At 39.7% G+C, this 12,014-nt stretch overlaps 1 protein-coding gene across 2 annotated transcripts in view; it reads right to left on the reverse strand.

Moving 5' to 3' along the window:
* Nucleotides 1-12,014, reverse strand: part of l3mbtl3 (L3MBTL histone methyl-lysine binding protein 3) — a 102,482-nt gene that overhangs the window by 15,961 nt on the left and 74,507 nt on the right. For both annotated transcript variants that reach the window (XM_056259251.1, XM_056260051.1), the window contains 2 exons: nucleotides 6,388-6,490; nucleotides 3,930-4,073 (listed from right to left, as the gene is read on the reverse strand). In XM_056259251.1, coding sequence (XP_056115226.1) covers nucleotides 3,930-4,073; nucleotides 6,388-6,490 — 247 coding nt within the window. The remainder of the gene's footprint in view (nucleotides 1-3,929; nucleotides 4,074-6,387; nucleotides 6,491-12,014) is intronic.

Below are 12,014 nucleotides of genomic sequence, written 5' to 3' on the forward strand. Positions count from 1 at the left end.
ATGTGAAGTCGGTTAGGAGGGTTCAGATCGTTAGATATTCAAGAGTTTTGCTTGGGCTGCATTTAGCTGAATGTAAAAGAGAGATTTTTTTATCTACAAGATATAGGAAAAATACAGTGAAAAAGCTTAATCACATGAAATGATGTCTGAGGGATCTGATTTCATTAGTTGTGTGTCATCTCACACCTATAATGGAAGATCAGTTAATGCAAAGGGAATATCTGCGTCACATGGGGTTAAATATGAACGTACAGACACTGACATCACAGCCGGACGATGTAGTTTTGTATTAGGATCATCCAAATTGCCATTGAACTGTTGAAATAATCCGTGTTTATTAGTTTTGATAAGGGATGCACCGATATGAAAAATTTGGCCGATGCAGTTAACCGATAATTCTTTATATTTGAAAGCCGATAACCGATATATTGGCCGATAAATTTAAATCCAAATTTGTATATAATTTTGAGAGCCTGATTACAAAAACAAAAGTCTCACAATTAAATCCATGTCCCAAGCGCACGATTATAATGATGTTATGTAGCCGATATGACAGATTTGCGCTGCACATTTCCTTTTTTGAAGTGACTCCAATCATATTTCAAGAAATTCAAAAACATAAACAGTGCTCAACAAGTGTCTCAGCTGAAGGGAATAATACATTATTTATCAGCTTTAATATATCGGCCAAATTTTCTTATCAGGCCGATAACGATAATATTAAAAATGAACATATATCGCCCGATACCGATATGGTGGCCGATATATCGTGCATCCCTAGTCTTGGACAAATAAAAATTCAGAGAATTTTTTTTACAGACATCAGCAACACATTTTTTTTATGTGTTTTTAATGTGACTGTTGTGCCATAAATTCATGTCAATCTCGGATGAATGACATATGGTTGCATGCTGCTCTGTTTTTGTAGTGACATGTACCCTCCCTTAAGCATGACAATGAACAAAACGAACAGCCATTGGTTGCTTTACATGTCAGTCAGACGACCTCTTCCCCCCTAACGATGTCTCTGTAAAGCGTTTATTTGCAAAAGTTAATTTTAACGGACAGAACCAGATTGGCCGACCCGTACTGTAGCCTACACGCTGGACGATCTGACAGGATTAACGTTAACGCTACCTCCGGTTGAGTGTCCTGACTTCTACACCTACCTGATAGAGAAACGGAGGGCATATAAATCTTTAGATGCCTATAACTATGTGCTGAATGGTCATGTACAAGTTGTGTGTACGATCCGCAGTTCTGCCTAGCCAGCACCATGAAGACGACAATGTAAAGAGTGACATTACGGTGCAATTTTAATGAGGTGAATATTTTCTAGAAATAAAAAGTTGCAGATAAAGCATATTAATTTTTCATTGATTCTTGCACCCAAAAACACAACAAGATGACATTTAATAATAAGAAGAATAATTTAAGATCCTTATTTTGTAGCCGAATCTGTGCTGGTTTGTATTTGCCGCCTCCAGTTTTCCCTTTGTTCTGCCACCAGCTAGCGCCGTGACGCAACTGTGACGTCGGCTGGAAATTGGTCTATTGAGAATGAGAAGGTGACGTCACGCGTATCACTCCGTGTTGCATTGTGGGAAGGATTCGCCATCTTGGTAGGATACGCTATCCGTTGTCATGGTTACTTCGACCGTGAGACCGAGAGAAATAGCGACAGAGAGAGCAGCTTGATATTTGTTTGCATTTTTGCGATAAGGCACAGTTTCTTGGGAATAAATGAAGAAGGGGGAAGCAAAAGGAAAGGGGCTCTATCGGGGGAGACTAAATAACAACACAAAGCAGCGTTATTTAGAGAAACTACTTGACATCAACATGGACCCGTACGACCTGCTACAGAATGGACGAAAGACCCAAAGCACTACCACCTTTCACATACGCTGACATAGTTAATTACCTGGTTTGTTTATGGTATCAGTGACTAACGTTACTGCCTACACAATGCAAGAGTTCAGAAGCTTTAAGTCATTAGAAGCTGAACAAGTCGGCTGCGGCTGGGTGCAAGACTTAGAAACCCCCAAACCTGTAACGTTAAACTGCGAGAGTTCAGTCATACTTGATGTTTCAGGCCTCATTCATATGTGGAAATAAATCTGATATGAATCAGATACGTGCATTTGCACCTGCCGTGCAACGTTAAGCGAACAGATCGGACATTCCCCTGTCAATGCGAATCGTACGTCATTAAAAAAAGTGTCTTTTTAAAACATTTCGCGGTACAGATATATCTATAACAAATGAAACAACTCTAGTTGAATAACAGAGTATTAATTTCGTTCGTTTGTGTTAAATAAAAGGCGAACTGTGCTGAAATGTGTTGCTTTTGAAAGCAGGCTTTGCTCGCTGTTGCTGCTGTCAGTTTATTGACAAGCAGTTTCTCTAAGCTGGCTAGCATTGTTATTTAGTCTCTCCCGATAGAACCCCTTTCATTTCTCTTCCTTCTCCATATCTTCAAAAAGAAACTGCGGCGTATCGGTAAAATGTAAACAAACACTAAGCTGCGCAGTCTCTCTTTCGCTATTTCTGTAATGTTTAGTGTCGCGCCTCTGTGAAGTTCTGAAGGCGTTGCCCCTGGCGACCGATAGCGTCTCCTACCATCATGGCCGACCGGCTCAGACCCCGCCCAAATCGGCACGTGACTCCTCACTCTCAATACACAGAGTACGCGCGATCACGAAAGTGAAAGTAAAACACAAGCTCCCTGATGTGCATTGCGCACAAATTAGGCCGCAAACATACAATAGTCCGTCTCCTAATACCCATCTCTGGACTGTTTATTTGCGGCTATGGTCTCAGTTTGCACTTCGAATATATTGAGAGAGTACTGTAATGTCTTAAGGACAACAGACGAGGGAGGCTCTATTTCTGAACTTAGGCTATAATCGGAACGCAAGAACAACTGTAGAGACAAAACACAACAGCCTCGTTTCTCTCTACCCGGCCTTTTCCGAACTCACCGCATTAACCCTATAACTGCCGGTGCAGAATAAAACAGCAATTTGAAAACAATTATAAAGAGTCTGTGTGCTAACTTTGATTATGGTTGCACTTGCACTTATTGTTTGCGCTTAATAAGACTTCAAGGAGTTCAGTTGGGAGGTCACACACAGCCTCAATCAGAAATCAGCTCTTAAATGTACAGTAAAGGCTGAAAAAACTAATGTGAAATCATACAGAGAAAAGCCAGTCAATAAAAACCTTTTACAGTGCCTGTATATTGTTTTCTTTCAATGCATTTGATAATTCATACTCATAATGCATGTCATTTCAGGTCTACTTTATAAGATTATTAGTTAAACATTGCAAAATGCACCTGCATACTATTTTTCCAGTCATGAATTTTGTCATTGAGGATTTCTAAAAAATTGTGCAAAAATCTCGTCTCGTTCTCGTGAACCCAATCTCGTGTCTAGTCTCGTCTCGTGAGATAAGCGTCTCGTCACACCCCTACAAATAACGTGACGCGTGACGTTTCCAACGTGATATAAATGTTTATTTTTTAGAAAATGAGCGATGGTTTGGCTTGATAAGACTCTTATTCCTCAGCTGGGATCGAGCAGAGCCGGTTGAAGCTCTTCATAGACCTTTGAAACTGCACTGATTTGGACTTCAACATGTTGGTTGCAATTGAAGTCCATTGAAAAATCCTGAAATGTTTTCCTCAAAAAACGTAATTTCTTTTCCACTGAAGAAAGAAAGACATGAACATCTTGGATGGCATTGGGGTGAGTAAACTATCAGGAAATGTTCATTTTGAGGTGAACTAACCCATTAACTATTAATGCAAGATTGAGCTCATGGTTTTGTATCATTATCATCGATATTTCCCAGTCAGTTTGGCAGTTTCCCATCATAGAGGCCTTGTGAATCTTTAAACAGATGTCCTCTGAGACACGAGCACTCACTCATTAGCGTCAGCTGAAGTCTCTGCACTGGGTTCTGCTCTGCGAGGGCGACCCACTCCGCTCCCCGGCATCTCTCCGCTCAAGCGATCCGGCAGAACCGAGTCCTTGTTAAGGTTGATATCAGAATATGGGCAACCCACAGCACTGAAACACCAGGAAGCATGGGTCAATTTACAAACATGACTTGCTATCATTGTGGTTCATTAGCTGCTTTGCGTCTACGTGGTTTTCTTCATCAGTATTATTGTCTTATTTTCCAGTTCAAATAAAGATACATTTACTGGAGGAGCACAATGACCTCAGATATCTTGTTTTCGGGAAAAACTGAGCAGAATTGAGTGAGTTGAAGATTAAAACTAGACAAAATACATGCCAATAAGGGTCAGGAAAATGAAATGCAAATGGAAAAGTTTATTTTTCTCACTCCATTGGCAGATGTTTTTTCTTGTTTTAAGCATAAACTATAAATAAACTGTACACCGTTTTGCTTCTCAAGTAAATGTATCTTGACTTAAGAATGTTGCAATATTTGTACTGGAAAACAAGACAAACATTCTGAGTACGAAATTCATATTTTTGCAGTGTAGTCAACATCACAAAGATCTTTTTGATTTAATTTTGTTTTTACATTCAGGAATCCAATCATATTAGGTCCGACTGCAGCTCAGGTCCTAATATATCCTTCTGTTGGAGCGAAACAATCGTTATTTTTGCACTTTGGTTTGGTGCGCTAGTGGCACAGAGCCTACACACACTGTTGTAAGGATAGTTATTGCTCTTTGTTTAATAAGCTGTGTTGACTAGCTGAATGTCCAGTGAAGAACTACACCACCCATAGTCCTCAGAGAGACCCACCAATCACAGAAGACGGGTTGAATGTTGAATAATTAAATATTAGTATTGTAACTTGTAAAATAAAATAATTATTATAAAATATTCATGTTTTCTTTTAGAGTGCAATTGTACAATGTAATGTTATTATTATTTTTAGTAGTATTATTCAATTTGACCGGATTCCTACAACAGCAGTTTAAATGTGATGTGGACTGAGGCACCGTCACAACTAAAAAGAGCTTAGAAATATTGAAATATTTTACATAAAAAAATATTTCAAGGGGTTTGGCTGACAGAAAAGTTTGGGAACTTCTGGATTAGGGTACAAATTACACATATGAAGTGTGTTTAATTCGGTAAAGTGATATTTTCCATATGAGCTTTGATCCGTATGGATTTTCCTGGACTCTGGGAGATTATTCTCAAACTGACTTTATAAATCGAGAGAACAGACGTCGAACACCTTTCCTCAGGCGGGAACAGAAAGCTCAGTGATCATTGGAGTGATTGAATGAGGCATTTATGAATGAATGAGGCATTTATTTCATCATTTGTTTCATTTATTTATTTCATTTATATATAAATGCCTCATTCAATTGATGATTATGGCTTACAGATATGAAAACCTTTTCACAATATTCTAATTTTGAATTTTGGGATTTTCATAAGCTGTAAGTCCTAATCATCAAAATTATAACAAATAAAGGCTTGAAATATCTCACTTTGCGTGTAATGAGTCTATATAATATATTAGTTTCACCTTTTAAGTTGAATTACTGAAATAAATGAACTTTTGCACCATATTCGAATTTGTCGTGTTTCACCTGTAGGTGTGTTGATCAATGTTTATGTGAATAAAAGCCCCCCCCAAAAAATGTCAAATAAAGTGTCTCTTATATCTTCTCAAGACTTGGATTAAGCCGCTTTATTCATATGGATTACTTTTACGATGTCTTTATTAACTTTTTAAAGCTTGAAAATATTGGTTATGTGGGCATTCAAAGGAGGGACAGAAGCGATAAGAGAAAATCTTCATATCTTTATTTGTATTTCTAAGATGAATGAAAGTTTTGAACTGCATGAGGGTAAATTATGACAGAGGGTTAATTGTTTTGGTGAACTAACCCTTTAAAGCACGTTTATTATGTTATTTAAATTGAAATGTCTTCGAATAACACGTTCAGTCCAGTGTAAGTGCATTACTGTTGTTTTTACAAACTGTGAGACGGGTTTCGACAGCACGTCACGGACTGCACCCATACATCTTGTGCAGAAACCAGAACATTCCTTTAAAGCATTAAAGAAGAATCTGCCTCAGGAAAATGCAATGGACCTGGACATCAACATGCTGTTTTCAATCAGGTCCAGTTTCAGACAGAGCGAGCCACCTGGCACATGATATTATGATGGCTATTTGTTGGCCAAAAGGCAAAGAACAACATGCAACATCAAAACAGTAGATCATGTAATGGCAGTTGTTTTGTCATCCCAATTTTTTTCCCCTTCTGAGAAAATGACCCTCATATATCAGACCAAAACTTCATGTGACGTGTTTATATACGGTATGCATGAACAGGCTTTGGACTGCAGTGATGCTGAAGACAGGACACACACACACACACACCTGTGGTGTCCAGAGTAGCGGGCTCCTTTAATGTGACCCACTCCCTTACAGCCTGCCGTGGGACAGCCGCCCTGCTCAGATGTCTCAAACATGTCCTGAGGAGCTGTGAAGACACACACACACACACATATTATACATATCATCCTCACTCTGGAAACCACAAAATCAGCTGACATATATGCAGTGAGACTCAACCGTTTACAGTTTTTGATAAGTGATTACTTGGATACTGTAAAAATGACAGAGCCGCGGGTTGCGTTGGTTTGGGCTACTTTTATAAAGTACCGTGGCTGCAAAATGGTTTAGACAATGAAAAATTAAAATAGATAATTTACTAGTGTGTTGACACATCCTTGAAATGAACCCCCGTTCGCCTAATGGCCGCTGAAAGAGCTTGTGAAGGAGAGACCGCATGGAGGCGTGTTTGGCAAACATGAGGAAGTTTACAGCAGATTCATTGAGTTTGCCATTGTAGATTAATTGCACATTGATGCTTGTGTGTAGACAAAACAATAGTGAAAGTGGAGAGTAACAAAAGTAAAGTAAAGAGAAAAGAGTATGTAGGAATAGTGGTCTTAAAGGGATACTCCACATTTTTTTGGAAATAGGCTCATTTTACAACTCCCCCAGAGTTAAACTGTTGAGTCAAGAAACTTTACTACCATGAGAGCAGCAGGCGTAATGATATGACGCAGCGCCTGAAAATAGTTCCGTTGTGTTGAAGGAAGGTAGCCTATTTTCAGGCGCTGCGTCATATCATTACTAGTGCTGTCAAACGATTAAAATATTTAATCGCGATTAATTGCATTAATGTCATAGTTAACTCGCGATTAATCGCATTTAATCGCACATTTTTATCTATTCTAAATGTCTCTTGATTTCTTTTTGTCCCATAATTTTTTCTCATTTTAATGCTCTTATCAACATGGAAAAGTGGATCGGCTTGCTTTGTGCAAATGTTTTTTATTGAAAACAACACTGGCATATACTGTGTTCAATTTTACACTAAAACATTCTTACTTGGAGCAAATAATCTCTCAATGTAACACTGTCCATCAATAAAAGGGTGAAAGAAATACTGACGAGGTCCTGATATTGACGAGGGGTCGGAGAATTCGCATCAGCTGTGTGTGTGTGTGTGTGTGTGTGTGTGTGTGAGTGTGCTTGGCCTTCATCAAGTGGTGTTTCAGACTGGACGTGCTGCGATGATGATAGCTCAGTTCACAACGACAAAACACACAGATCACTTTGGTCTCGTCAATGGGACCATTTGGCAACTTTTTAAAAGTAAACTTTCCATTCAGAATCTTATTGGCGTCCATTTCGGCGTCTCGCGCTCGTCATCCACTCAAAACTGGACGTTTTGAACGTTCCTATAACATTCAGAAATAACGTTTTTATAACTTAATGGGAACGTTATGAAAACGTTCTTATAACCTAAAATTGTTAGCTGGGGAAGAGGAGAGATTCGCGATTGCACTGAACACGTTTTAAGTGCAGGCATATTCTCTGAGTGAGCCCAGAGAAAATTCTTACAAGAGCAGCGTGTATCTGAGAGCGCGCGACTCGAGCAGAGAGATTCGTGCTCGGCACATTATATTCCGCGCGCGAGCAGAGAGATTCGCGCTCGCGCATCCGGCTCGCAAACCCAAACAAGTGTGTGCAGCGTGCCTGTTGTTTTGTAGATCCGCTTGCATTTTCAAAACGCCCGCATGCCGTCCAGTTGCAAAAGCATGTGAAAAAAACCTACAAAGTTTGCTAGGCCAAAAAGGCCGTTAATCGTGCGATAAAAAAATTAACGCTGTTAAAATGGGTTTGCGTTAATGCCGTTAATAACGCGTTTAACTGTCAGCCCTAATCATTACGCCTGCTGCACTCATGGTACGGCAGTGAAGTTTCTTGATTATTACGCAGGAATGAGAGTATAGTTCCTAGCCATATCAGCCTAGAAAATCGCAACTTTACATTTTCCGTCGGTCTTAGTGCACGATGTAACTACAGAAGAGTCAAGTTTTAAATAGGAAAAATATCGAAACTCTTTGGTAATTTTTTTTGAGAAATGCTAAAAGTGCACTTCAATGATGTATGCTAAGCTATGCTAAAAGTGGTACCGCCAGAACCGGAGATCGGCTGAATGGATTCAAAAACGGTAAAACTCGACAGTTTAACTCTGGGAGAGTTGTAAAATGAGCCTATTTCCAAAAAAAGTGGAGTATCCCTTTAACCTGAGATCAGAAAATATCAGAGGAATTCAATTTAATGTGTGAATATATATATATATATATATATATATATATATATATATATATATATATTTTTTTTTTAAAGACAAGACTTTTATGGATGGCTATGTCCGTGTGTCGGTCCGAATTCGATGATACGATGTCCTACCTGTCCGTCAACCTTTGCATTTCCACACCTACACGAACATGCTCACAGAAATCACACCACATCACAGACAGCAACACAGTGTCGGCCCAGATCCGGCCCACATCTGATAAACCAGATTCCACACGGCCCAGATCTGGGCCGACACTGTGTTGCTGTCTGGGTCATCAGCGCGTTTCACAGCGCGATAAACAGCAGCAGCCTTTTACAGTTCCTCCTAAAGCAAAACAACAACGAGCTGATGCTGCGTTCATGCCATGTCCTAATTACCGTAATTAAGAGATGAACCCATGGCGTTCTACTCGAACGGTTCACGTCCTCAGATTCATGCCATTCTATGGCAACACTATTACAATGAACGAAATGAATCTGCAGCAATCGGTCGGTACATGTCAGAGCTCTTTAAGTTGTTTATGTTCATTATTATTGTAATGTTGTGAGCTTTGAGACGCGTTGCAGACTGTGTGCGGTCATGTGCTTTGAAGGAGGCGTGGCTTTGGAGAGCGTGCTGAAGGGAAGGAGGAATGCTTTCAAAGCTAGCTTGCTATTGCTTGCCTTTTCAAAATTGCCTACCCTAACTTTAAACATCATATCAACTAGACTATATAAAATCATCCAAATAAAATGTAAAACATAGAATAAATCAAACACAGCTGTAAGAATCCCACAGCTGTCAACTGTGAAAAAAGTTAGAGTTTTCACTTCTTTTGGCTGGGTTCCCTCTTTTGAAGTGGACCTTCGCCTCTGCATTACAGGTCTACACGGGTCCAAAAATTCATGGAACCGACCCGGACCCGTCTATTATTTCAAAAGCTGGACCCGGACCCGTGCAGATCCGAGAATTGCCATAAATGTCAGAGCCGGACAGTAACGGAGTACATTTACTTGAGTACAGTACTTAAGTACATTTTTGAGGGATCTGTACTTTACTCGAGTATCATTTTTGGGGAGTACTCATGACTTTACTCAAGTACATTTGAGAGGCAAATATTGTACTCTTTACTCCACTACATTTCTACCCATAACCGTGAGTACACGAGTAAAAAAGAAAAAAAAGAAAAATCTCGGAAACCCTCAATTTGTTGTTTCCCTCTCAAACGTAATTGGATTGTGCAGGCGCCACTGATTGGGACAGCCTATCAGCAATCACTTTCAGCTTTCCGCCAAAGTCAACTCCATGGTCAGATTTTATATTACACATTAATGTAAGCCAAGCATTTCCTGTGATGTTCTTGAGTATGCGGTGTGTTTAACACAGTCAGGTTCAAATGTGGCAGTGGCGTGGCCACGAGGGATTTCTGATTTCTTAAAAAAAAAAAAAAAAACTTTAGGAGGCAAAATATATTTTTACTGATTATGTGAATTACACTGCGCAAACCAAAGTAGGCTACTACCCAGCGAATGAAGAAGGGTTGATGCTCAGTCTCCACAGTACATAAAATATTAATTTTGTTTTATTTTATTTTTCGGTTTGCATTTATGAGGAAAAAACAATGCTATGGACGTGTTCTCCATTACGGACGTGAGCGCTCTGAAAGCGGCATAAAAAAATGTTTTAAAACTTTCACAGAGACATCAAACAGAAAACACAAAACCTTTCTTTAACCTGAATTTCGTTTTGCATTAATTGTATCTTAATTTTAATCAATGTTTCATCAACCAATTGCCTGGGTTTAATAAATAAGAAGTAAATAGCAGACGATAGATAAGAAACAGAGGCGCCGGCACGTGAACTGGATCTCGTCTCATAAATGAACCGAAACTCAGCGTATAAGGTAGCCTACTTGCCTCACATGTCTACTTTTAAACAGAACAATTCAAAATGAAAGAAAACCGACTACAGACTGCTCTCTGCTTATGTAATCCGTATGAAATATGCAGTTCTCTCTGGCGTGTTCACTACTGAAGATCGCGAGTCAGCATCGTCAACTTTATCCTAGCCGACACTGACAAAGAAAACACTTGTTTATTAACAAGTGTTTATTAAACAATTAAAATATCTCCTTGCTATATTTTACATATTCATAATCATTCCTTTTGCCGGTTCTTTGTGACAGCTTTTAGGTGCTTTATAGGCAGCGTCACCCTTACATTAGAAAATCTACTCTTGTACTCTTGATACTCAAGTACTTTTAAAAACAAGTACTTTAGTACTTTTACTTAAGTAGACATCTGACTGTAGTACTTTTACTTGTACTTGAGTAAAATTTAGCAAGGGGTATCTGTACTTTTACTCAAGTAACAAAGCTCTGTACTCTGTCCGCCTCTGATAAATGTACAACCCGGACCGGACCCGGATCGTCTATTATTTGAAAGCTGGCGGGAAGAAGACACAGACCCGACTGGCCCCGATTGTCACGTATTCCACACTAAATTCCTATTAACAAGTCAATAAACCAGTTACAAAAAATACAACTTTTTGTCTTTCCTAATTTTATTAACATTAGCCGTCGTCTCCCTTCCTTGTGCCTGACCGACTGATGCAAAATCCTCCGACAAGACAGATCTATCCACGCTTAATCCACTCATTATTTCAGCTTCCCACTCGATGTGACGGTGACGGATGACAAATGTGACTGCAGATTTGCATTTCGACACGAGTTAACTCGCATAATAACTTTGACTGTTTGCCCTTTTGAACTATAATAACGCTTGCCCGTTCAGTGCCATGGCCGCCGAGAACTTTAAGATTAAATGAGACGGTTCATTCATATTATTATAAAAATGGGAGAAAGTGTAAAGCGCGATTTGGCGGAATAAGTCCCGCCTTTTAAGTAAAAGAGCCAATCATCAATTGGTAAAGTCATTGTGTCACTGCAGAAGCTCTGGTTGTCATAGAAACATGGCGCGTTTGAGACTGCGCATACGCGTTAGCTTCCTAGCGCAAGCTGAAGAGCTTTTTAGCGCAATTTGTGTTTATTTAACCTTATTTTCCCGGTTCACACTTTTCTTATCTTAATTTTACAAGTTGCGAGTTAGAAAAAACACTCAAGCAGTGCTGACTGACACTGATCACGGCCGGGTGTCAGATCGACTCGGGTATTACACACAATGTCAAACAGACCCGGGACCCGAAGTAATAGATTGGGACCCGACCCGGACTGATACTGTCGGGTCCCGGGTGCTCCGTGCAGACCTCTACTCTGCATCATGGTGCTGACACACTGAAGCACGTGTCTAAAGCACGTCCCAACACACGCCGTCTTGATTGGCTGCCGCAGTGAGGTGACGTCACAGGT

This window comes from Rhinichthys klamathensis, unplaced genomic scaffold (genome assembly GCF_029890125.1).
Source record: "Rhinichthys klamathensis goyatoka isolate OS25496 unplaced genomic scaffold, OSU_Roscu_1.1 h1tg000001l_1, whole genome shotgun sequence".
NCBI classification, from domain to species: Eukaryota; Metazoa; Chordata; class Actinopteri; order Cypriniformes; family Leuciscidae; genus Rhinichthys; species Rhinichthys klamathensis.